A 24771-nucleotide genomic window follows, 5' to 3' on the forward strand; every position below is an offset into this window, starting at 1 on the left:
TGTTGAGAGGTATAGTTCTCAAACTGAAGTGCAGTAAGGAGAGGCCTGTGAGCCTTGGTGAATGGCTCCTGAGGGCAGTGCCAGCCCCATCTGATCTTCCTTTTAAATGCAAACCGCAGCTGTTTCTCTTCTAATTTCATACAGCATGCCAGAAATGACAGCATGTGCCTTCAGCCTGTGCTTCTCCTGCCTTCTACTTGTAATTCTGGTGATTTCACATCCCTAACCTTGGGGTTGCTGCAAGAGAGTCACTGATAGGAATGCCACCCTCTGGGGACAAAGTAGCTCCACAGAACTGTCATTTCCTGATCCACTCCCCATTTGTGGGTACCTGGGCACGGTGCTGTGATTTCCGTTAATGCGTTTCCATCCTACCTTTTTACAATTTTAAGGTTCTCGGATGTTATTCTGGCAACAATTTTGGCAACCAAATCTGAAATGTGCGGCCAAAAATTTGAACTGAAGATTGATAATGTACGGTTTGTTGGGCACCCAACACTGCTGCAACATGCTCTGGGGCAGGTATGGCTCTTCTCAGCAGGTAGGATTTTTCTAGGGTGGGTGAGCCTGGCCTTTACTGGCTCTAAGGGTCAGAACTGTGCTGACGTTGATGCGGTGAATGTGTGATTGGGGCAGTAGATCTGATCAGCTGCTTGCCATGAGCTATATGCCTTCACAGGACCTGGGGATCCAGCAGAGAATGACAGGGTACTTGCCCCCAGGTGCTACAGTTCCTGCCAGTAGCTTGTCTTTTCATTCAGTGATGGATGGAACCCATAGTCTTCCAGATGCTATTCAATTGTTGGTCCATTGAGCTACATCCCCAGCTCTCTGTTACTAGCCTTTGCTGACTATAGTCTGGATCACTACTAACTGACCTTTCCTCTTATATATAGGGAAAGGCAACAATGAGTTAACTGATAATTGTTCTGAACTTTTAAAAAATGGTGTGTGCTTCCTGTTAAATGTTATTTTGATAACCAACATATTTTAACATGTATTATTGTGCTAACTTTTCTATATATGTTCTCTGGTTGATGAGTATTTGAGTACTGAGGAGTGTTAACAAGGTACAATGTGTTAATACCCAAAGGAGCTTGTACACTAGAGCCAGTCAGCCCTTTGCGTACAGCCCTGCTCCATGAGCATCCCTTAGATGCAGAAGCGTTTCAGTACAACATACCATTTAGAGATTGTATAAAGAGCTGTGTTGTGACTTGCAAGCTTTATCCAGATGAGGAACTTCGGAGGCCATTGGAGTATCTCACCTTTGATAGTACCCTCCCTCCCTACAGTGGTCTTTAATGACAAGGCTCTGTTCTGTCTGTGGGTGAGAGGGGGGAGTTGACAGTCATTTCCTGTAGAATTGCAGTGACAGGCAGGAATGGGTACATTTCCTGGGTGTTGTAGGGAGAGTTGGGACCCAGGGTTCTGATTCCATCTATAGGCAGCCCCTATAATTAGGCTTGAAGGATGCCTCTCTGAGTGGTACATTTGAATGGTTTGGCATTTGTTACTGAGACTGCATGGAGGCCAGAACTGGAGAGAGGTATGGACTTGGTTCTGTAGCAAGACTGGCTGCCCCTTTGTATCAGGGCTGCTGGGCACTATCCTATCTCTAAATGTCCTGAGTCCTTGCCATGGCAGCAGGGGCATGGTTCTGGGCTTTCCTCCCAGGGGAACCCCTTCTGTGCTGTCACTTTGGGCTTCATCAGCTTGATTTCTTCAATCACTGAACATTCCGCTCAGTCACAAGCCATTCCGCTCATTGCACGCGTGTGATTCAGCTGTTTGGGTGGTGGTTGACTCCTCTCTTAGCAAAAGCACTATAGCTTTCTGTAGACAGTCGTGGCTCTCTGCTGGCCATGGTATCTTACCCCTCTGATTCCAGTATTGAGAGCCTGAGGTAGGATCACTGTGAGTTCAAGACCAGCTTGGACTCACAGTAAGTTCTAGGTAACCCAGCAGTTCATAGTGATACCCTGTCACAAAGAGACAGAGATAATGTCATGTCTTGTGATTGTTCTAGGTAACCCAGCAGTTCATAGTGATACCCTGTCACAAAGAGACAGAGATGATGTCATGTCTTGTGTTTTATTTGAATTATGCTCTTTTACAGGTCCTTAAAACAGATCCATCTCCAAAGCGGGAAGCACCGACCATGATTCTTTTTAATGTGGTATTTGCACTGAGGGTGAGTGTTGTGCAAGTAGTTAGGTCTGAAAGGAGGATCCCAGGGAGACGAGCCAGTGTCCAGGGAGCTCAGGCTGTGGGCATGGCACTTGTCCTTTCATTAATGTGCCGGTGGAGGCATAGCTCATTGCTTCTCTCTCCTCCCCTTCCTCCTCCAACTTTTTTTGTAAAATACATATACATAACAATATTTACTTTATTAACAGTGGTAGAAAGGCTGGAGAGATGGCTCAGCAGTTAAGAGCACTGACTGCTCTTCCAGAGGTCCTGAGTTCAGTTTCCAGCACCCACATGGTGGCTTACAACCATCTGTAATGGGATCTTATGCCCTCTTCTGGTGTGTCTGAGGATGATCGTGTACTCACATACATAAAATAAATTAAATCTTAAAAGGAGGGGAGAGGAAAAAACCAAAAAGAGTGGTAGTTATAAAACCCAGAGCCTTGTGCATGTTGGACAAGTAGTACTCTATTACTAAGCTACATCCTTAGCCCAGAATGTTTCTCATTTTAAAGTGTATGGTGGGACATATCTGTTATCCCAGCACTTGGGAGGCAGAAGCTAGAGAATTGCCACAAATTTGAGGCCAGCCTGGGCCACAGAATGAGATCTTATCTTACAAACAGACAGATGAACACATGGTAGACCAGGTGGTACATTCCTATAATCCCAGCACTTGGGGAACTGAGGTAGAACAGTCAGGAGTTTAAGGTCAGTTTCTGTTACATAGTGAATTTGAGGCCAGTTTGGGTCTCATGAAACCCTATCTTTGTGCTCCATTACTTAGTGCTCCAAAAAAGTATACAATTTAAGTCAGGCATGACTGCTTGTCTTTGGCTATATAGTAAGACTTTGACTCTTATTACCAAATAATAGATGAAATGCACAATTTAGTTACACCTAATACATTTGTAATGTCACCATGTATCATTTATCTTGTTCATCACTGCTATCAAGATTGATATTTTATCTCTTAATTGGAAAACCATGAGAAGCCTAGTAGCAGTTTTTGTGTGTCTGTATTCCAAAGTGAATCCTAGGCCTCATGTCCAGTCTGTTGTTTTAGATTTATTTTTATTTATGAGCATGAGTACATGTGTGTCTGTCCAAGGGCAGAAGAGGAGTTAGGTCCCTTGGAGCTGGAGTTGCAAGCAGATGTGACCTACCCCATGCCTTCTAGGAACAGAACTCAGGACCTCCTCAGCCACTGAGCCACCTCTCCACACTTTCTCTTTTTTGTTTTGTTTCTGTTCTTTTGAGACAAGGTCTCAGAATGTAACTTTGGCTGGTCTGGAACTTGCTATATAGATCAGGCTAGCCTGAAACTCACAGAAATCCACCTACCTCTGCTTCCTGAGCACTGGGATTAAAGGCATGTGCCACCATGCCTGGCCTTTGTTACTTTTTTTTTTTAAGATTTATTTATTTTTATTTATATGAGTGCACTGTAGTTGTCTTCAGATACCAGAAGAGTGCATTGGATCTCATTACAGATGGTTGTGAGTCACCATATGGTTGCTGGAAATTGAACTCAGGACTCTGGCATGGCAGTCAGTGCTCTTAACTGCCGAGCTGTCTCTCCAGCCCCTTTGTTACTTTGTAAGGAATTGATCTTGTATATCCCAGGCTGGCCATGAATAAATACTTACGTATCTGAGGATCCTCCTGCCTCCACCTCACAGGTGCTAAGATTATAGCCATGTGCTCCATATCTGTCGTATATCCATTCATTATTTTGTTATAAGACATATCTATAAAACAATAGTTATTATTTTATGCCATAATGCCCTTTTGAATCTGACAAGAATTAACCATGATAAGTTGGTATAACTAGTACTTGGTCTGTTAAAATGTCTTGATTGAGAGTGGTTTTCAATTGGCCTGTATGAACCAAGATGCAAACCCTGCTCACTGTGTGTGGTCTCTGTCACCACTAGTCCTATCTCATTTCCCATATCCAGATTTGTCTCCTTGGGCAGATTTTCTGTGTCCTACAGACTGGAAGTTACTATGAAGGTGTAGTTATATCTGGTTGCACACTTTTGGGAGGCAGAAAGTCCCATAGATGACCATATATTAACTTTGGTGCTGCTTTTTCTCTGTACTGTGAATGTTCACTTTGTTTGAGATGGTGTCACATAGGCCAGGCTGGCCTCAACTTCATATGTAGACTTGAGCTTGATCCTTCTACCTCCCAAGTGATGGCATTATAGGAGTAAGCTACCACACCTAGCTGTAAGTACACTTTTTGTTAACATTCCCATTAATATCTGGCACATTCTAGGTGGCAGCTTTCTCAGCATGTCCCTGCATATCCTTGGGTGCTGAAGGCAGCTTCCTCAGTGTTAGCCTGTGCATGCAAGACATACCACATATCCCTTTAGTGTATGTCATTGAGCCTTATGGCCTGGAGGTGAGAAGCACCTCACACAAAGGGAACAGTAGGGATGATTTTGTACCTCAGCTAGTGGTACCTCCAACAGAGAGAGTGACTCACTGTGGCTCAGTCATCAGTCAGAGGGAAAGTCTGTATCCAAGATTATTCTCTCCCTGCGTTTCTAGTGGAGTACGTTTACACAGACTCTTGGAGATGTATATTTTGTTTTGAGGCTATTGTATATACTCTATAAATCAGCCCTTTTAAGACATGATCAGGGGGATGCCCTAGCATGAACAATCAGGGCAGACTGCCTGGTGGTTGCAAATTTGCCCAGGTTTTACTTCTGTTTGTAAATGTGGGGCTTATTGAGAATGTAGAAAGTCTTCCCAACTCGAGGTGTACAAGGTGTTGTCTGGGGAAGATTTTGACGAAAAAGTAACAGAAACAGAGTCACTTGGCAAATAAACAGGATAGGAAAACAGCATCGAAGGTCCTAATCAGTGATGCCATTTGTCCTTTCCCTTCTGATCCTGTACACCTAAGTATTACTCAGCAGTCCTGGTGGCCTCTAGAAACTCTGAGTCATGCTGCCTCTGTTATCTGCTTGTTCAGGCACCTCCATAGATCCTACAGTGGCCTGCCCCACCCTTGGCCTGGGTGTGTACAGCTGCTGGGTGACCATGGTCACTGATAGGTTCCAGATGGGTAAGGGACACTTGTGACCCAAGCACCTTCTGTATGCTACTTTGACCTAGTTAGTGTGGGTGTGCAGTGGACACTTGAGAGGGACATGAGCTTGGAGCCTAGTGTTAATTTGATTAACAGATTAACTAGGAATAATTCATCCCTGGCAGATGTTTAGCAAATAGCATAACACTTTTATATTGTTTGTCCTGGGACAGTGTGGCCTGTTGTGAAGAATTCCTATATACTGTAAGTCAGACATGTTCATGAATGGTCAATGCACAACAGTGATTACAGATGCCTCCAAGGTTTTGCTCAGGTCAGCCTCTGTTCTGAGTGCTGAATGTGTTTGACTAGTTTCCTCTGCTCAGTCGGTTTTCCTTCCTCAGATGATGAACTGTGACCCAAGATCACATAATAGGTGGGTGGGATCAGTGCCCTTAGCTGCCTCTTGCTTTTCTCTACAGTCCTAGCATAGTGGGAGTGTGTGTTCCCCATCGAGGACTCCCATAGAGTCATCTCTGCAACCCTCTAGACAGCTGTTCCCAAGACTAGATGATGAGGAAGTCAGCCAGCATGTACATAGGTAGGCTGTGGGCATGCACAGGGACTCTGGATGGCAGTTATGAGGAGAAAACTAGTGGAAAGGAATGGAGAGGGCCTCTTTCATGTCTGTGCTTTTGCTCTGCCCTTGTATTGGAGCCTTATAAGTGTGTCTCTGTGTACATATTCTGAGTGCTTGGCCTCTGTTGTGCAGGCCAACGCTGACCCATCAGTGATAAACTGTCTACACAACTTGTCCCGCCGAATTGCTACGGTCCTGCAGCATGAGGAGCGCCGCTGCCAGTACCTCACTCGAGAGGCCAAGCTGATCCTAGCCCTTCAGGATGAGGTGTCTGCTATAGCTGATGGTGAGTTTGGCAGCCTGTGGAGCACAGGTCTGCTCTGGCTGACGGCTTCTCTTTGTATAGTATCTCTAGAGGGCCAACTGGTCATTCTGCTTTGTTCTGAAGCAATTGCAGATAATGCTCTGAGCTGGCTCTCTAGTTCCAGGGAAGGGCAGGCTTGCTGCCTGCTTGCTTGCAGGTTTGATCACATGCCAGTTCTCTTTGTGGACGTGGGGTATGCTGACAGTACAGAGACTCTCCATCTCCAGGGGCCTCTCCCACATCACAACACAACTGTCAGAAGCTAACCAAAGCTTTGGATTTGGTGAGCTGGATACTGGAGAGGAAGTCCTTACAATAGTTGGTAAGCAGAGACTGGCCAGAGAAGTTACAAGATCTTCACATTGAGGTGGTCATGACCAGCACAGAAAGGCTCTTCTAGGGGTTCGTATATGAATCTGCCTTGCTAAATGGATAGTTCTGAATTGATCTCTCTAGGAAGGACCCCACACATTGCTATGTGATCACCTTTGTTGCATTTAGGACAGATACCTCTGCTTGGCATCGGTTCTGCTACACGAATCTGTCCTGTGATGGGAAACTCAGGGAGGGGCCATTGACAACAACCACATGGCAAATTGGGTGATTTCCATATTTGGAACTTATGATTTAAAAATTGAAGAACCTAACTGTCCCCTAACCAATCAAAAAATAATCTGTGCTGATAGACACTATGTAACCTTTAGTGTGCCCAGAGGACTATACTGGAGAGGAACTGGGAATAACCTCAGCTTCCTTCTTCTAGGCTTACCAGCTACAGAAGAAAGAGAGGAACAGAAATTAGACCAAGTTATTACAAACTAACAAAGTCTTATCTGATTCTAATGTATTTTCAATGAAAAATTTACTTTTTCTCCTTTGAAAGTTAGGTGGACATGGTGGTGTGCACCTTGTATACTAGCCTATAGAAGGCAAAGGCCAGTGGATCTCTGGGTCTCAGGACAGTCGTGGATATATACATAGAGAAACCGTGTCTCCAAAACAAAACCACTTATATTATGGGCCTGGGAATCATTGTAGACTGGTTACTTAGTATATGTGAGGCTCTGGATTCCAGCCCTAGGACCCAAGACAAAGAGACAGCAAATATAGACAAACAAACAATACTCATATTTTTTATTTTAGTTAATTATAAGTATGATAGGAAACAATCTAGAAATTTTCTTTAAGATTTAGATCTGGGCATGGTGGTACTTGCCTTTAATCTCAGAACTTGAGAAAAAGAGGCAGGTAGGGATCTCTTGAGTTTTGAGGCCAGCCTGGTCTATAGAATAAGGTCTAGGCCAGCCAAGGCTACACAGTGAGACCCTGTCTCAGAAAGAAAGAAACCAACAACAACAACAAAAATCTGTTAAAAAATTAAATATTAAAAGCCCATGTTCATTTTAATTATATATATCTTTGCTAGAAATTCATGAAGATTAAAAGATATTTCAGTCCTGAAGATGCATCTCATGATTGTACAATGTGGGAGAGGAGTGGGATGGCATGGGAATACCCAGTCACTGCAACAGAGTGTTGGGGCTGCTGAGCCAAGAGACATGTGCCTTCTGTGGGAGGCAGTGGAGCTGACGGCTTGCTCCCATGACTACAAGGTTGACAAGTTTAAATATAAATAGTTTTCATATACATTTCACATGCAAATAGTTTCTCAGCTCAGCCTGAGTCTACTTTTATTTACAGGGATCAGGGATGGATTGATGATGATGGTGATGATTACAAGGAGTTTTTTTGATGTTAATTTAACAATGGTTTAACATTACTTGTTAATGTTGAATTTGTTCTGAAGATTGTTCCTGTTCTGGCCTGTGCTTGTTTTCTTGCTTTGGAAGTTGTAAGTCCTTAACTGTTGTTATTCTTGTAGCAAATGAAGGTCCTCAGTCCCCATTCCACCACATCCTACCCAAGTGCAAGCTGGCTAGGGACCTCAAAGAAGCTTATGACAGGTAAGATTCCTAGGGCCGTGCTTGTTGGACCTCCTCTTCCTGGGCCAGCTTCCTTCCCCGAGCCTCCAGAGTGGAGGCCTCCCAAAGACAATGTTGCCATAGGCTCTCTGTATGTGCTGGAGCTCTGCTGAGGCAGGGACAAGAAAGGTTAAGGGATGGGGCACTTTAAATCAGGAACCCTGCTTTGGTATTCATGTTTCTAATGACAGCCCCTTTGTTGAGTGATGTACATAGCAGAAGTTACCTCCTTTACTACAGAAGCTCCTCCCACAGCTGTCCATAGAAGCCTGAGAGTGCTTTGGACCATTAAAGGCAGCGACACTTTATTGAGCTTAACCTAGTGCCAAATTCTTTACCACCTTCATTGAGGTGAGCGTCACTGTTGCCTCTTCTCACTCGAGGAAATACAAGTTCAGTGGGCAGAGTTGGAGTTGACTGTGATAGTCTGTGCTCTGGGAGAGCTGGAGTGTGAGACACTGAGTGTCTAAGTTCAGCAAGTATTGGGAACACAGTGGAAACCTCATGTGGATTTGATTATATTGGTGGCTGAGTACTCTATTAAATATATACAAAATACTTAGGCTTGTGTGTGTGATAGACTCTCACTAAGTGATCTAGGGTGTGGCTTGATACTGGTGTGTGATGCTCTCTTTCTCTTCTATTTTTTAGACACAGTTCCATTGTGTAGCCCTGGCTGGCCTGGAACTAAGTCACACAGGTAGACAAGGCTTGGTTGCATAGCATCTAAAAAACAAAGTAAAAAGGAAACAGTGACTATAGGTTTCTAAAGAAAAAGAGGATGTGAGAAAAATGCAAAGCCTTAGAAAGTTTTGTTTTCTGCCAGGTACAGCTCAGGGCTTGAGGCCTCCCAGCCCCACCTAGTGGACCAAGTCAGAGGGACACAATTTGAGCTTTTGGTGAGAAAGGCATTCAAGGTTCTCCTAGCCAGATACCCTGCTTGTTAGTGCATAAGGTCTCCTTACTCCAGGGGAACTCCTATAGCACCCAGCCCTGGGTCCTGGAACCTGTACTGGGACACTGAGAGCCACACTTCTCTGTCAGGATGTGGCAGTTGTGACCTCCCCTGCCCCCACCCCGTCTGATATTGAGCAGCTCTATAACTGCCCAGTAGCCCTCTTGGTCTGATTCACTCCAGGTCTGTGGTTGGCTTTGAGGTCCTGTTCCCTCAGCAGTAGAAAGGTATAGTTGAGTATGCATTGGCTGGGTAGATCAAATATAACACCTGTGTTTTGACAGTAGCTCTTTGCCTGATCCCTGAGAAAGGTGTTCTCAGAGAAGACCTAAAAGACAGGAAGTTGTGGGCTTAGTTGGCATCGAGCTTTAAGAGCATCCTTTCAACAAAATTGTTCTGGATTTACTATCTTAACCAAAGCAAAGGCTCTGGTGTAGTTCTAGCTGGCAACCCTATTCCCTAAGTGTCTGTGAGTGTAGAGTGGAAGAGGGAATCCCTTAGGAGGTTGTTCTAGTACCTGTGTCTCCTTGTGGAACTAACTCTGTGTTCCCATCTCTCCCCAGGTTGCTTCCCTTATAGGGCAGGGATGTCCCTTCACTTTCTATAACATAACCCTTGGCACGGCTCATCCACAGTTAAAGAGATATGGAATGGCAGGAGGGATGGAGGTATAAATTCCTTGTGGTGTGAAGAAGTATTCTGCTGAGTGATTCTCTGAATTAGCAGAGACTGTAGTTGGGTCTTGGAGGCTCAGATTGTGGGAATGCTGTCCGAGGCCTGACTGCACTGTTAACTACTCAAGAACAGAGCAAGCCTGTGGATGCTCTGCATGTTGCAGTCACAGTCTGTAGTTCATAAAAACATGTTTAGACATGTGAAGTGTTGTTTGAGGTTCTAAGGTAGGATTTTTGAAGCCTATCCATGTATGTCTCTTGTTTTGTGCTGCATCTTGCCACATGTAGGAAGCCTGACTGCTGTGTGGACAGAGGACACAGGACACAAGGTGGGTTCTCAGAGGAAGAAGAGGCTTAGCTGAGATGAGGTCAGAAGTGACCTGTTGGTTATTAGCTAGAGGTCGGACAAGGAGTGCAGGAGTGAGATACACTTGCACATGGCACGTCCTGGGTGCAAAAGATAGGACTGCGGTGCTCTGCACAGTCATGGTGTGTAGGTGCCGGGCCCTAAAAGGAGCATTTATCTCCTGTTGCAGAAGGGCTGGACTCTAGTGCTGTGTGAAGGCTGGATAAGCTAGGGGCAGTGTTTTTCTGCAGACTATTTTCAGAGTAAACATTAAATTCCTACAAATAGGAACACAAGCTTAGCAGGAAACTTTTCCAGGTGCAAACCCTGGGTTTCATCTTGAAATGCAGATCACAGAGGCAGGGGAAGCCCTTTTTCTTCCCTTCTCTCCATGGACTTCAGTGTGTTTCCTGGTTTACACTTTTGTTGTGAAGGACTCACCTTGTATCTCCAGAGCTAGAGGCTAGAAGTTGGGCAGGCACATTTCTAAGGCTCCTTGTCCTCTCAAGGGACTCCTAATGGCAGTGTTTGTGTCTCTATGCCACAGAGCTTTTTACTTTGTAAAGAGCCTCCAGCTCAGTATAAAATGTTCAGTGGGAAAGACAGGGGCTGGGGATCTGAGACACACCTGAGTTGGGAGGGTGTTGTAAAGGCTGTAATGTGCCCCCATGCCCACAGCCAGCATTTAATCCTGGCCTGCACTGCCACACGTTTCTGTATGTACTCTGTACCTGTGACTCTGTAGTTTATCTACTGTGCCATCTAGAGTAAGAGTCTTCCAAGTATAAGGCTGTAATTGGTTTTTGTTTTCTTTCATAGAGCTGCACCTAGCACATCACTGGGGTCCTGGGTGGACAAGAATCAACTGTGTTTGAAATGATAGGAGTCTTAGTATTTAATTCTGATTCCATGTTGTTCGAATAGCCACTCTCTACAATACCCTAAATAAGAGAGCTCAAAAATAAGACCTTCAATTTCTTCCAGTTGTGGTCATAAGTTAATTGGAGGAGCCTAGCTGGTGTTATCATGGGCATGACCACAGGGCAACACAGTGTAACCCTTTCCTCTCTTGCCCTTTCCCATCTGTGTGAATGCAGAGAGGTTTTCCTGATGCAGTGTTTCTCAAGCTTGGTTGCGAGCTTTGCTTTTCATCCTGAAGAATGGTGCAACTCTGGAAACTGTACACACAGCCTTGGTTAGGGCCAATTCCTAGAAAGGCAGAGAGTGTTGACCTCAGGGAGCCTGGTCTTTGACCCACATCTTGGCATTCATTAAACCCTGCTTTTAACAGACTTTAAAGTTTGTTCCTTCCCTCCAACCCCGACCCCCGTAAACCTCCCCAGTGAACCACCATCGTCCTCCTAGGCTGAGCCACAGCCTGTGGTGCCCATCTATACACTGTCCTCAGTGGTGTGGAGGCCCTGGGAGAAGCCGATCCTGGGGAGTGAGGGTCACGGATGTGTTGGATGTGTTCCCCTCTCCTTACCCTCTGCTGTTCTCTGCCTGAAGGAGAAAAAGACTTGTTTTGCATTTGAATCTGTTGGCTAGAGTTCCTGGCAACCCTCTGGGGAAATTTCAGAAGCTTAGAGCTCTTGTCTATTGCTGGAGGCCTCAGGGAAGAGACTATAATAGCCCTTGGCAGCTATTGTGGTGCATGCTGAGAATCTCAGCATTTTGGAGGTAGAGGCAGGAAGATCACTAGTTTGAGGCCAGCTTGGGGTACACAACAAAATTCTGTCTCAATAAATAAATAAATAAATAAATAAATAAATAAATAAATAAATAAATAAATGGAGAGGCAGAGGCAGGTGGATTTCTGAGTTTGAGGCCAGCCTGGTCTACAGAGTGAGTTCCAGGACAGCCAGGGCTACACAGAGAAACCCTGTCTTGAAAAATGGGGGGTGGGGGGGGGGAGAAAAAGAGATAAAGAGATAGTGAATGTGGCGTGGCAGCACACATTTTTACTCCCAGCTCTTGAAAGGCAGAGGCAGGCGCATCTCTGTGAGTTGGAATCCAGCTTACATAGTGAGACCTAATACATAGAGAGACCCTATCTCGGACAAAGAAAGAAAGAAATGGGAGTGGGAGAAAAAAGAAAACAAAAATGTGTTTTCTGGAGCCTGGAGCAAGGACCTTGTTTCTCCCACAGTACCCAAACATTTCACCTTTGGCCCAGGCAGGAAGAAGTCTTGCCACACTCCCTTTAACTAGCCTGTGCTATCCTTGGCCATTCCCATACGCTGAGAATAGCAGCAGAGTGGGTGGCGGTGGGAAAATACTTCTTGGCTGCTCTTCTGGGTGGGAGGCAGCGCAGGAAAAAGATTGGAGAAGGTGCTATAGAGACTGGCAGTTTGGAAACCAAGGGGTGTGTCCTGTTTCAGGATGGAGTCATGAAGCTTTAGGTTGTCTTTTCTACACTGGATGAAGGAGGCTGCCTATCTGAGTTTGACTGGGTTTGGGCAAATGACAGGAAATACCTTTCCCAGGCAGAGTAAGTGCAAGTCACAGGGGCTTTGCCTAGCAGTTGCCTTTCTTTCTTTATGGCATTTGTATAATTATGTTTCAGAAATGTGCTAACGTACTTTTTGCCCACTCAGCATATAGACCTGAACAGATTCTATTTAATAAACACATGTTGTTGGCACTTAGCACCAGGACTGTGTGGCTGAGCCATGGGTGGTACTCCTCCCCTGCACAACCCTTTCCTCCCGGGTGTGGTTCTGTAGGGACAACCCACAGGGCCACCTGTCCACAGGATGGGTTCTGGGAAGGCAGTGTTCCTGCACACCACTGCCTGACTCTGGGTTCTCCTCCCTTCCACTCATGAGTGCTTCGTGTGCCACTGCAAACCTTGCCTATACCTGGTGTGGTTGGTTAGGCCAGTGTTAGGTAGCAAACGAGTAATATCCTGTGGTCATGAGTACAGGGTACAGGGTGAGGGGCCAGAGTGAAGGTGGGGCCAGGATACCTCACTGAGAGTGTATACTTGAGATTGGAGTTATGAGAAAGTCCCAAGGCATCTGGGAAGAGAGGCCATGGCAAACTTAAGTGCCAGGGTCCTAGAATGGCTAGACTTGAATGATAGGGAAGGAAATGAGGGCAGGTAGTGTGTGCAGCACACACAGGGTTCTCTGTGTTGATGATACTGCCAGGTAGAAGCTGTAAGGAGATCTACCAAGACCTCCTCAGGTGGTGGCTCTCTGGGCAGCTCTGGCCTCGTTTTGCTGAAGAGATCTGGATTTGCAGGTAGAGCATAGAATTTGTTGATGATTTGAGATGCTGTATGCTGCCATGCCTGAGCACGTTGAGCTGTAAGTTTGTGTCTGTCATTGAGAATGTGGGGGACAAGGTTTGCTGTGGAGCTTTGGGCTTGGCTGGGTAGTCACTGCATGTGACTGACTGATAGCTGCACGAGTTATACCTGTGGTGCTCCACTGCTAGCAAGGTCCGTAAAGGGAGGTGCTCTGTGCTTCCTACCATTGACATTCTGTGGGACCTGATGGCTTCCCTCTTCTACCCATCTCTTCTCCACAGAGATAAGCCTTATTCTGCCCAGCTGCCCAGCTATGCTTGGGTCTACATCAGGCCCTCTCGGAGAGAGGATGTGCTGTGTAGATGCCAGGTGTCTGCAGGGGTCCAGGCAGGCAGCCAGTGTTTCAGCCACATTGAATTTCCTGGAGACAGAAGCTTCCTTCAGTTCTGACAGGCTGAGTGGCTTATACATGATCTTAGGGCCAGACAGTGTGTGTGTGTGTGTGTCTGTGTGTGTGTGTCTGTGTGTGTGTGTGTGTGTGTGTGTCTGTGTGTATTCTTAACATTTTCTTAGGTATATTGAGATCTGAAAAGATACTCTCTTACCCCTGAGATCTCCACCTGAGTTTCCCCCTAGCCAGCAGGGCAGTGTATGAGGCCACCGTCTGTGAACAGGTGCTGTTCATTGGGACTAAGCAAATACCCACCATAGTAACAATGTCCCCTCTTCACAGCCTGTGCACATCTGGTGTGGTACGGCTCCACATTAACAGCTGGCTGGAAGTTAGCTTCTGTCTGCCCCACAAGATCCACTATGCAGCTTCAAGTCTGATCCCTCCTGAGGCTATTGAACGGAGCCTAAAAGCCATCCGGTGAGAGACAGCCTCATCCTGCCTTCCCTCAGCTGCCGTGAGACCTTACTAGTTACTTTGTTCCAGAAACTCTCTCTTCTTCCTGCCACAGAAATTGGCATTTAGGGCTTTGTTGTTAATAAAAGCACATGGTTTTACATCTAATTCTGCCCAGAAATGACGCAGGCCCTTCCAGCATTGCCTAGGTGAGTAGAACTTGCCAAGGGCCTCACCCACCCTGCAGGGCACTTGGGGCCAACCTAGAACTGTAGCAGATTGCCTTCATGGTATACTCAGTAATTGTCACATTTCATTAGAAATCATGGGAATCCAATTACTTTCTTAGATTAGCTTATTTCCTGTGAGGAAAAAGCAGGACTGGGAATATAACTCAGTGGTGTAGTGCTTTCTAGGCCCCAGGCTCTGTTCTCAGCACTACAAAGAAGAAAAAAGATGAAATCTGGGCAGTTCCTCAACACTGGACATGACAGAAAGCAGATTACTTACTGCCCAGTTCTCCTACAATCCCATATCTATGCTCCAAGCCAAATGGCTGAGCATATTTCTGTAGTTCTATTCATCGCTGGGGGATATTTTGTTTTTCCTGTGTTTAGAAAGATCCCCTCTCATTTTTTATGGCACTAATGATTAAACCTAGGGCTTTGCACATGCTGGACAAGCACTGTATCACTACATGCATGCATACATGTGTACATACATACATTATCATATGTCCTTACTCCCTCACCCTCCATGAGACAGAGACTCTCTGTCTTCCTGGCTGTCTTGGAACTTACAATGTACACTAGGCTAGCCTTGAATTCACAGAGATTCATCTGCCTTTGCCTCTCAGGTATTGGAATTAAAAATATGTACCAACCACCATGCTTTTTTTATTGTTGTTATCTATATGTATGCGCATGCATATATACATATGTATGAGGTGGTAGAAATAGGCAGATCCAAAAGGCTTGGTGGCCAACAAATTCAGCCAAAATAGCAAGCTTTAGGTTCAATGAGAGGTCTTTCCTCAGAAAATAAGGTGGAGAGATAGGCTTGATGGAACACACCCTTAATCCCAGCACTTAGGAGGCAGAGGCAGGAGGATCTCCAAGTTCAAGGCCAACCCAGTCTACATCCTGGTCCTGAGTTCCAGGGCAGCCAGGGCTATACAGAGAAACCCTGTCTCAAAAAAAATAAATAAGATTGAAGATTGATAAGCTGGTTCAGCAGGTAAAGCCACTCAACCAGGCCAGGCTTGATGTGACCTGAGTTCAATTCCTGGAACCCACATGGTAGAAGAAGAGAACTGCATGTGTATACTTCATGTATATACAAAATGTAAATAAATAAGTGTTAAAAAAAAGGTGGAGAGTGATAAAGACATCTGATGCTGACCTCTGGTGTCTATACTTACATGCATCTCAGTCTCTCTCTCTCTCTCCCTCTCTCTCCCTGTCTCTCTCTCTCTCCCTCTCTCCCTGTCTCTCTCTCTCTCTCTCTCTCTCTCTCTCTCTCTCTCTCTCTCTCTCTCTCTCTCTCTCTCTCTCTCTCTCTCCCTCTCCCTCTGTCACACACACACACACACACACACACACACACACACACACACACAATTATGTCAAAACCCCTGGCCCCATAACTGCTTTCTCTCTGATTTCCCCTCAGCCTCCCTTGACCAGTGCCTGTGGATGTTAGCTGTGCCTTGGTGTTCCACGCTTACCTAGTCCAGGGCTCCGTGGCTCTTCGTGTCTTGCTGACATGTGCTTCTGTCCTTCAGCCCATACCATGCCTTGCTACTTCTCAGTGACGAGAAATCTCTACTGAGTGAGCTTCCCATCGACTGCTCCCCGGCTCTGGTGCGGGTGATCAAGACCACGTCTGCTGTGAAGAACCTGCAGCAGCTAGCCCAGGATGCTGATCTGGCCTTGCTGCAGGTAGGGCCAGGCACTTGGATGGGTGGGAAAAGAAGCCTCTGGGTGCATTTAGGGAGGCAGCCTGTGGAAGATGAGGAAAGCAGACTGCCTGCCATGCTGAGTCCCCAATGTTTAGTGCACAAATAGATACTGTATGTCCTGCCACAGATCGGGATAGGAGATGTGGGGTTCTGGTGTCTAGTCACACTGAGCTTAGAGCTGCAGAGGTGAGGCAAGCCTTGGGAGAAAGGAGAGACGTTTCCAGCAAAGGCCTGGAGAACACTTGGGAGAGCAGTAGCACATGGTGGATCTTCCAGATCGGGGCAGCTTACCTGGCCTGTGAACAGGGCTGTGTGTGGGAAACAAGAACGAGGACTTGAGCGGTAACTTACCCTACCTACTGTTTGCCTTCTATTTTTTGCACATTTTCCTACCTTTTTAAAAAAATATTTATTTATTTTATGTACATGAATACACTGTCACTGTCTTCAGTAGAGTGCATTTGATCCCTTTACAGATGGTTGTGAGCCACCATGTGGTTGCTGGGAATTGAACTCAGAACCTCTGGAAGAGCAGTCAGTGCTCTTAACTACTAAGCCATCTCTCCGGCCCCCTTGTTTTTGTTTTTTTTAATAAAATATGTCTTTAACAATGAGACATGTAGAGATGCAGCCTTATTTTGGAGGTCAACTAAGTCCAATCAAATGTCAGAGCAAACCTTCCCTATAGGACTGAGGATTTGCTTCACTCCACCTCAGATGCCTGTGAGGCTAGTACCCAAGTGAGTTACGCCACGCTCCACACGGATCCCTTTTGTTCTGCTCCTTCTCCTTTTTTGCAGCCCAGCCCTAGAGTCATCAGTATGCCCTCCTTCTCGTGAAGGAAGTGCAGCAAGTGTTGTGGCAGCCCTCTGGTCTCAGAGAGAAGCCCTCAGCTGAAGTGTGGAGGAGGAAAGGCACAGAAGAAGCTGGTATTCGAGGGCCTGGAGTGTAGACTGAGTCACCTGCCGGGGCTGTGGATGCAGGACCCAGGGAATGAATGCCAATAGTCTCATTTGGTGGTGCTGTGCACCATGTGGCCACCAGAGGGTAGCAGAGGCCTACCCGGGACCTGAGTTTGCTCAAAGGCCAGCCTTCTCAGTAGGATGAAGTGGCCACAGCTCTGAGGCAGGCCGTCTTGGTCCCTCTGGCTAGGCCTCCTGGCTCTGTGTGGGGCTGAGAAGTAGGTTGGCATTGTTAGTAGTTTTTGCTTTGTGGGTCTATTGGGCTGCTTTTTTCTAAAACTCCTTCTGTTTTCAGGATAAGTTTGTCCCTTCTCTTATCTCTGACTCTTCATAGGCTCTTGAGAGCCCTTAGCATATACTGCCTTTGTAGTTCAACTTGGCATCCTAAGCTGGACAAAATTCAGCAAGGACCTCATTCTGCTTCCCTCTAGCATCAAACACAGAACTTTGAATGTGCTCACTGTCCCTGAAGGCCTACAGAGAGAGGTGCTGCTGTTCTGAGGAGTCTGGGCTGCGTGGATGATGGCAGGAGGGCTGCTGTTGCTGTCTGAGGAGTCTGGGCTGCGTGGATGATGGCAGGAGGGCTGCTGTTGCTGTCTAAGGAGTCTGGGCTGTGTGGATGATGGCGGGAGGGCTGCTGCTGTCTAAGGAGTCTGGACTGTGTGGATGATGGCGGGAGGGCTGCTGCTGTCTGAGGAATCTGGGCTGCGTGGATGATGGCTATTTTCACTTCCTACTCCACGTTTGAAAAGACTTTACTAAGAGGCTGTTTGATGGAATGTGCGCTAGGACTGTGCCTGACTTCACTGTCACGGTCCTCTGATAAACCTTTGATGTCTCTTCCATTTCCTTGTCTTGGTCTTGTCTGGGATCAGGGAGGAGGGTGTTTCCTTCCGACCTGACTCCCTGCTGAGCCTGATTTAAATCGGACTTTACTACTGGTGTGCCCTTGTGAAACCCTGTGAGGTCTCGCCCTGGCCATTCTCTGCAACTCATCTCACCACTTTCTGTGACTGCTGTTTTCTGTAGATGTCTCTGTGGGAGCAGTGATCCTAGGATGGTGCTGAACCTTTGGGGAACATCTGCCTCAGATGTGAATGTCACACATGATATAAGGTCACTCAGATGGGCCTTGTGGCCCACTTGCGTAATCCAAGCCCTCAGGAGGCTGAGGGAGAAGGATTGTTTGTTTGTTTGAGACAGGGTTTCTCTGTAGCCCTGGCTGTCCTGGAACTTGTTCTGTAGACCAGGTTGGCCTCAAACTCACAGAGATCTCTGTGTGCCTTCTGAGTGCTGCGATTAAAGGCCCCTCCAGGTTTTTGTTGTGTTGAGATAGGATGTCTTCTGTATAGTCTTGCCGATTTTCAAACTTGCAATTTTTCTGCCTCAGCCTTCTGACCTCTTGGCTGTGTCAGCACCCCCAGATCTCCTCAGGCTTTAATGGGTATATGCACACATTGTTTTGGGCAATATTAGAGATTGAGGCCAGGGCTTCAACATGAGGAACTGTATTAAAGGCTGTTGCATTAGAAAGGCTGACAACTGCTGGCTTAGAGGTTAAAAGCACTTGCTGTTCTGGTAGAAGACCCAAGTTTGGTTCTTAGCACCCATGTTGGACAGGTTACAATCTCCTGTAACTCCAGTGCATCTAACAGCCTCTTCTGGCTTCTATGGGTACATTAGCATGAACACACACACATGCACACTGTTTTTAAGATGGGGGTTGAAGGAGAGTTAGCTATAGAGGGGAAGGAGGTGATGTGCGTTGAAGAGTAGAGATTGGCTTTGATGAGGCTACAAACCAAGGAAGAGGCAGGAACTGAGTCTTCCTTGGAACAGCCCTGGGAAGCACAGATTTGCTGTCACCTGTTCCAGCTCTGTTGTGTTTATTTTGGATTTTTTGTTCCAAGAATGGCATTCTGGCTTCTTTATGGAGAATGTTCTAGGGGTGAAGGGAGGATGAGATTGGAAATCACAGGGCCAGCAGATATAGAAAACATGGGTGTTTCTCTGCCTGGGAGCTCATGTTCATCACACATGGGATAAGAGCGAACAGTGAGATGTCTGTTTCCTTCATGTTGAGCTGGTTGCTGGCTGATAACTGCCCTTAGCAGTAGAGCAGGCCCTGTGTCAAGGCAGAGCTCACCTGGGCCCATCTGCTGAAAGCATGGAGTACCATTGCTTGAGACTTCACACCCTTCTCATGAGGGCTAAAGTGCTGTGTTCAGGTTTGGCAGCCCCCATGAAGTTGGCATGTACTGAGGCTATCCTAGAAAGGATCTCTGGCATCTTTGTGTATTTCCTGGTTTTTGAGAACTTAGGAGAGCAGAATGGGAGGATGATCTCTGGGGAAAGCAGGGTGCATAGGGACCTTTGATTTTGCAGGGGCGGATAGGATGAGACTCCATATTTTATTACTTTGGAGAATGGTGCTGGGGGTCTGGTGGACATGAGAATGCTGTGCTCCTGGTGGAGTCATCCAGCCCATGCTCCCAAGCACTCCATTGTCCCTGTGTTCATGTGCCTACTGCCTAGCAAGACAGTAGTATCAAGCAGCACAAGGACTCTGACTACAAGAACAGTGATATTGGTACCACTGACTCAGGGAGGTGCTACAGTGCTGCTTCAAGTTGGCAGAGTTCCAGAGGGGTTTTCTTCTGGCAGGAAAGCCATGGCCTCCATGTTTAGTCTTTCCATCTCCCCTTGGTCTGCAGGTCTTCCAGCTTGCAGCTCACCTGGTATACTGGGGCAAGGCCGTCATCATCTACCCGTTATGTGAGAACAACGTCTATGTCCTGTCTCCCAATGCCAGTGTGTGTCTGTAAGTACCATTAGCTGCCAAAATCTGGAGTCTGGAGCTAGAAAAGCCCAGCAGGACCCCAGTGGTGCCCCCAGTGGCCAGGCCCCAGAGGCTTTGAAGCCATGAGGCCAGATCTCACTATATCCTGATGTTGCCTATGGCATACTCAGGTGCAGATCACACTCTGGTGTGGTGTTGCCCACGGTAAGGCCATCTCTCCCTGCCTGAAAGCAGAGGGGTTCTGCTACATCTTGAGGGACAGTTAGTATAATTCTGCCATCTGAAGGCCTGCTGCATCACCGTACTTCATTCTATTGTCATTATGCTCATCCAGATGGTTGCTGTGAGCATGGGAAATAACACTGACCATGGCTGTCTGCCCCAGGTACTCCCCGCTAGCCGAGCAGTTCTCCCGCCAGTTCCCGTCCCATGACCTGCCGTCTGTCCTGGCCAAGTTTTCCTTGCCGGTATCTTTATCAGAGTTCAGGAGCCCTCTGGCGCCCCCTGCCCAGGAGGTGAGTCACTAGAGCCCCAGTGGCTTACAAAGGAGAGTGGTGTAGCTGCCTGCCTGGTGGCCCCTGATTCAAAGGCTCTTAGCATTGTTTATCTTTTTGCCATGGTTTGGGGGATTTACTAGCAAGCATTGCAGACTTCCTGTGGTCCACGGAACTCACCATGGCATCCTTAGGCCTAGGACTGGTTTAAGTTTGCCAGGAGGGCATTAGCTTTTCCTGGGCTGACAGGATTCCCTTGTGCTGCCTTTGGGGCAGGGGCTTCTCACAGATGGAGGTACAGTCAGCTTTGTTCTCACTAAGCCTGGGCCCTGTTTTCCAAGGCAATTCAGTTCCTGTATCCCTTCCTCTGAGGGCTTAGGAACCATGGGATCTTTGTGTGGAATCCTATGTTGCTGGGCCTAGAGTCCTTTTCCTAAGAAGACCTACAGTATCAGGCTAGGGTTGAGTCTTGGAGGGGGCAGCTGAGTCAGGACAGAGGCTGGCAGTCAGAGTTTGGTTGTGGTGGGGGTGCTTCTCAAGGTGAGGGGATGAATTTGCAGTGAGTCAATCACTTTTCACTGCCCCATGTTCAAGAGATGGTGAGATGGTGACTTGGAGTTAGAGAAGTCTTGCCCCCTCCCCTCTGTTAAGTGCTTTGAGCTCTCGGAGAGAATCTAGGGAGAGAGCACAGGTGTCAGAGACAAGCTGGGTGATCTCCATGGTTTATCTTCAAAAGCAAAGTATTTGTTTTAATAGCTGCCAGATACACTGGGCAAAATCAGTCCTCAAAGTCAAATACTTCCCCTTCTCAAATTGTGAATGGGAATAAGATCCTGGGTTTTTAGCTCATTTACATGCTGAGTGTGCCAGAATTCCAAAGCTGCCTTTCACGGAGCCCTTGGTTTCCAGGATCAGAGCCAGGAGGATGAAAGATGCACTTTGCCTGTGCCCCTCCCTCCTCTCCCCCAGGCGGCTCTCTGGGGGAGGGCCTGGCAATGCTCCCATCCCAGCAGAAACTTCCCCGTTGTCTGGATAACGGCTGATCTTCCCGGCCAGGCCTGAGCAGCTGCTTCAGGCCTTGTCCGGGGCCTGGGATGGAGCTGTTCAGTTTGCCACATCCCAGAGACATACTGTCTCGTGCTTATGAAGCTTTTGTGTTTTATTCTTTACATTTTGTGTTCCAGTAGCTTCAGTTCCTTAGAATTCTAAGGAACTGAAGACCATGGTTGACCATGGTTGGTATACCTTCCTCCCCAGTAACCCGGCCCCTTCCATGAGTGACCTGGGCAGCAGCTCTTGTGGGACTCCCAAAGATGAGAGCACTGGTACTGTGCTCACACACCTTGCTGCTTGGTGTCTGTGCCAGAGAGATACTTTAACATCGGTGCTGGGTACTGCCACCATCGGTGTGGGCACTAGGTTCCACGGCTGTGGCCCAGTGCTTACAAGGAAGAGCCATTGGCTTCATGTAGGAACAGCAGGTCCCCTTCATATTTAGATTTGGAATCACCTGTGTTCTTGAAGCAAACTTTGAGGAAGAGACAAGGAGTCATATGACAGTTTGCTCTTTGAACTTTGTGTGGGCTTGCCTATCAGTGAACTGTCTGATGGTAGCAGGTCTTAGAGGCAAGGACAGATCTGGCACTAGGGAAGGTTGGCTCAGAGAAGGGAGGGAACCCAGGCATGTGGTGGGAGCTGGTACACGTGTGTGATGGGAGCTGGTGCGAGGGTGTGGTGGGAACTGGTGTACGTGTGGTCTGGGAGTTCTTCTGGCCCCATTGGTTTCCCTGGGGTATGCTGACCTTGTGGAGCTACCCAGCATTTGAGGGTCCCTTCTTCCTACAAGCCTTCCTGTTTAGGTACTGGGGCTGCTGAGGACCTTATTCCCCAGGGACAGGAACCTTTCCTCGAGACTTGAGTCAAGGAACCAGCTCACTTGCTGTCTTACTCTGCTATCTCACAGACCCAACTCATCCAGATGGTGGTGTGGATGCTGCAGCGCCGGCTCCTCATCCAGCTGCATACCTATGTTTGCCTAATGGCCTCACCTAGTGAAGAGGAGCCCCGACTTCGAGAGGATGATGTCCCCTTCACAGCCCGAGTTGGTGGCCGCAGCCTTAGCACACCCAATGCTCTAAGCTTTGGCTCCCCAAGTAGGATTCCCTTCCAGGACGTCTGTCTAGTAACAGGGGATGGGGTGGGGGGTGGGGTGGGAGGGAGACTTTGGTGATGACACCCAGGAAGCCTAGGCAGTTGGGATAAGAGGTGTTTTTACACGTCTGTACTCACCTGCCTCTGTCCCTGTGGAAACCTCTTCCTCCTGTGTCCCCTGTGCTGCCATGGCTCTGAGGGGGACGCTCCTCCCCTGAGCAGCCAGCTGGAGTCAGGAGCTGCCTCTGTCCACTGCAGCGCAGCTGGACTCTCCCACTCCAGCCTGGGCTCAGAGCCCTCATATTGTCATCACAGGGACCACAGCTGCCTGGTGTTGGGGTCCACGTACCTCTACCTATCTAGTGCTTTATCCTCCATGTTGGCTGAGGTGGGACAAGACACCCATTCCTGCCATGGGGTGTGGTGGGTATGCAGCATGTTTTCATTCTGGGTCCTTGAAGCTACTCCTATAGGGGTAGCTCCTTGTATTCCAGGCTAGCCACACAATAGGCACTTAGGTGGTGGGATGGCAGCAAGTTCTTGCAGTTGGGCACCAGGGGAAGAGTGTGGCAGTGATCTCAGGATCTAGATGCTGGCAGTGCCTTTGGTGTTCCCATCTTGGTACACTGGAATCCAGCTGGCCTATTCCAACCCACAGCCAGCAGTGACGACATGACCCTTACCAGCCCCAGTATGGACAACTCCAGTGCAGAGCTGCTCCCCAGTGGGGACTCACCACTGAACAAGAGGATGACAGAGAACCTGCTGGCCAGCCTCTCAGAGCATGAGAGGGCTGCTATCCTCAATGTGCCTGCAGCCCAAAACCCTGAGGACCTCCGCATGTTTGCCAGGTAGGGAGCAGATGATTGAGTGGGATGTGGAGGAGTGTGCATGGGAGCTCTGGTCCCCTTGTACAGCTCCAGGGAAGTAATGGGTCTCTCCTGGGGTTAGTGTGTGCACAGCAGGAACTATTGTCCCCTGTGTCTACACAGGCTCTGGTCTAGCCCCTTAGTCTAGGTTTTCTGGATGTTCACTGCTCTCAAGTTCCGATTGACTTCGCTCGGCAGGAGTATGTCCCAATTGTTAGCTCTGGTGGGAAACTTAGGACCCTGTACCATAGTGGCTTGATGTCTGTCATGTCCATCCAGCCTTAGGTAGTGTAAGGGCATGGTGTTATGAGAGAGGTGAGGTTGTCATTCTGTTTGAAGAAACACACTATAGACTGTTGCAGGACCATTTACAGCTCTTAAGTACTGATCCAGGCTTTTCCGCACCCTGGTCTTCTTTGTGCTGGACTCAGCTACAGAAAGCTCCCTGGAACAGATTGTCCCCAGTGCCATGGAAGAACAGAAAGAATCCGTTAGCACTCCTTCCTTTAGCATGCGTGCTCAGTGGCTGTGAGTCTGCTTTGGGGACTCTCTCTAGGCACACCACCACCTGTCACTGGGGGGCCTGGTGGACCTCATCCCACAGCTCTAGACAAGCCTCAGGCAGTTTGCAGACTCACCCACCAATGGCTGTCCTCAGCAGCACTAGCCTTGGGCTAGGCTCATGCTGTCCTGTCCCCTCCAGGCTCCTGCACTACTTCCGTGGCCGCCACCATCTGGAGGAGATCATGTACAATGAGAACACACGGCGCTCCCAGCTGCTCATGCTCTTTGACAAATTCCGCAGCGTGCTGGTGGTGACCACCCATGAGGACCCCGTTATTGCTGTCTTCCAGGCACTGCTCACATGAGCCCCGGCAGCATGCCTGTGTGTGGATGGGAACAACCTCCCCTCTGCCGCAGAGTTCCTGACTGGCTTTAGGAGGATAGGCAGCCCCAGCCTGGAAGAACTGCTTCCTGTTTCAGCCGTCAGTCTGGTCAGAAGCAGCTATGGGGCAACCATTGGGCTTTGTTGTTTTCTTGAGACAAAGTCCTCTGTAGCTCAGACTGCATACTTGGCTATGTCGCTTAGGATGACCTTGAACTCCTGATCTTGTCCTCCAAGTACAATGGCTACAGACGTGTGCCATCAATGTCACTTTAAAAAAATATATTTATTTATTTTTATGTATGGTTTTGTGTGTATGTGTGCCCTCAGAGGTCAGAAGAAAGTATGTCCTGGAGCTAGAGTTATAGAGGTTGTGAGCCACTAGGTGTGGTGCTGGGGACAGAAC

At 47.7% G+C, this 24771-nt stretch overlaps 1 protein-coding gene across 4 annotated transcripts in view; it reads left to right on the top strand.

The window, feature by feature from the left end:
• Nprl3 (NPR3 like, GATOR1 complex subunit) overlaps window positions 1–24668 on the top strand; it is a 37689-nt gene extending 13021 nt beyond the window's left edge. For 3 of the 4 annotated variants that reach the window (XM_031352092.1, XM_031352091.1, XM_031352093.1), the window contains 11 exons: window positions 393–522; window positions 2120–2194; window positions 6015–6168; window positions 8069–8150; window positions 14130–14267; window positions 16027–16183; window positions 19880–19986; window positions 20351–20480; window positions 22423–22612; window positions 23269–23461; window positions 24183–24668. In XM_031352092.1, coding sequence (XP_031207952.1) covers window positions 393–522; window positions 2120–2194; window positions 6015–6168; window positions 8069–8150; window positions 14130–14267; window positions 16027–16183; window positions 19880–19986; window positions 20351–20480; window positions 22423–22612; window positions 23269–23461; window positions 24183–24348 — 1522 coding nt within the window. In that variant the 3' untranslated portion in view covers window positions 24349–24668. Of the gene's footprint in view, window positions 1–66; window positions 209–392; window positions 523–2119; window positions 2195–6014; window positions 6169–8068; window positions 8151–14129; window positions 14268–16026; window positions 16184–19879; window positions 19987–20350; window positions 20481–22422; window positions 22613–23268; window positions 23462–24182 lie in introns of those variants that run through there. The other variant, XM_031352094.1, reaches the window with a different exon arrangement.
• Window positions 24669–24771: the final 103 nt, after the last annotated feature.

Source organism: Mastomys coucha, unplaced genomic scaffold (assembly GCF_008632895.1).
Source record: "Mastomys coucha isolate ucsf_1 unplaced genomic scaffold, UCSF_Mcou_1 pScaffold5, whole genome shotgun sequence".
Taxonomy (NCBI): Eukaryota; Metazoa; Chordata; class Mammalia; order Rodentia; family Muridae; genus Mastomys; species Mastomys coucha.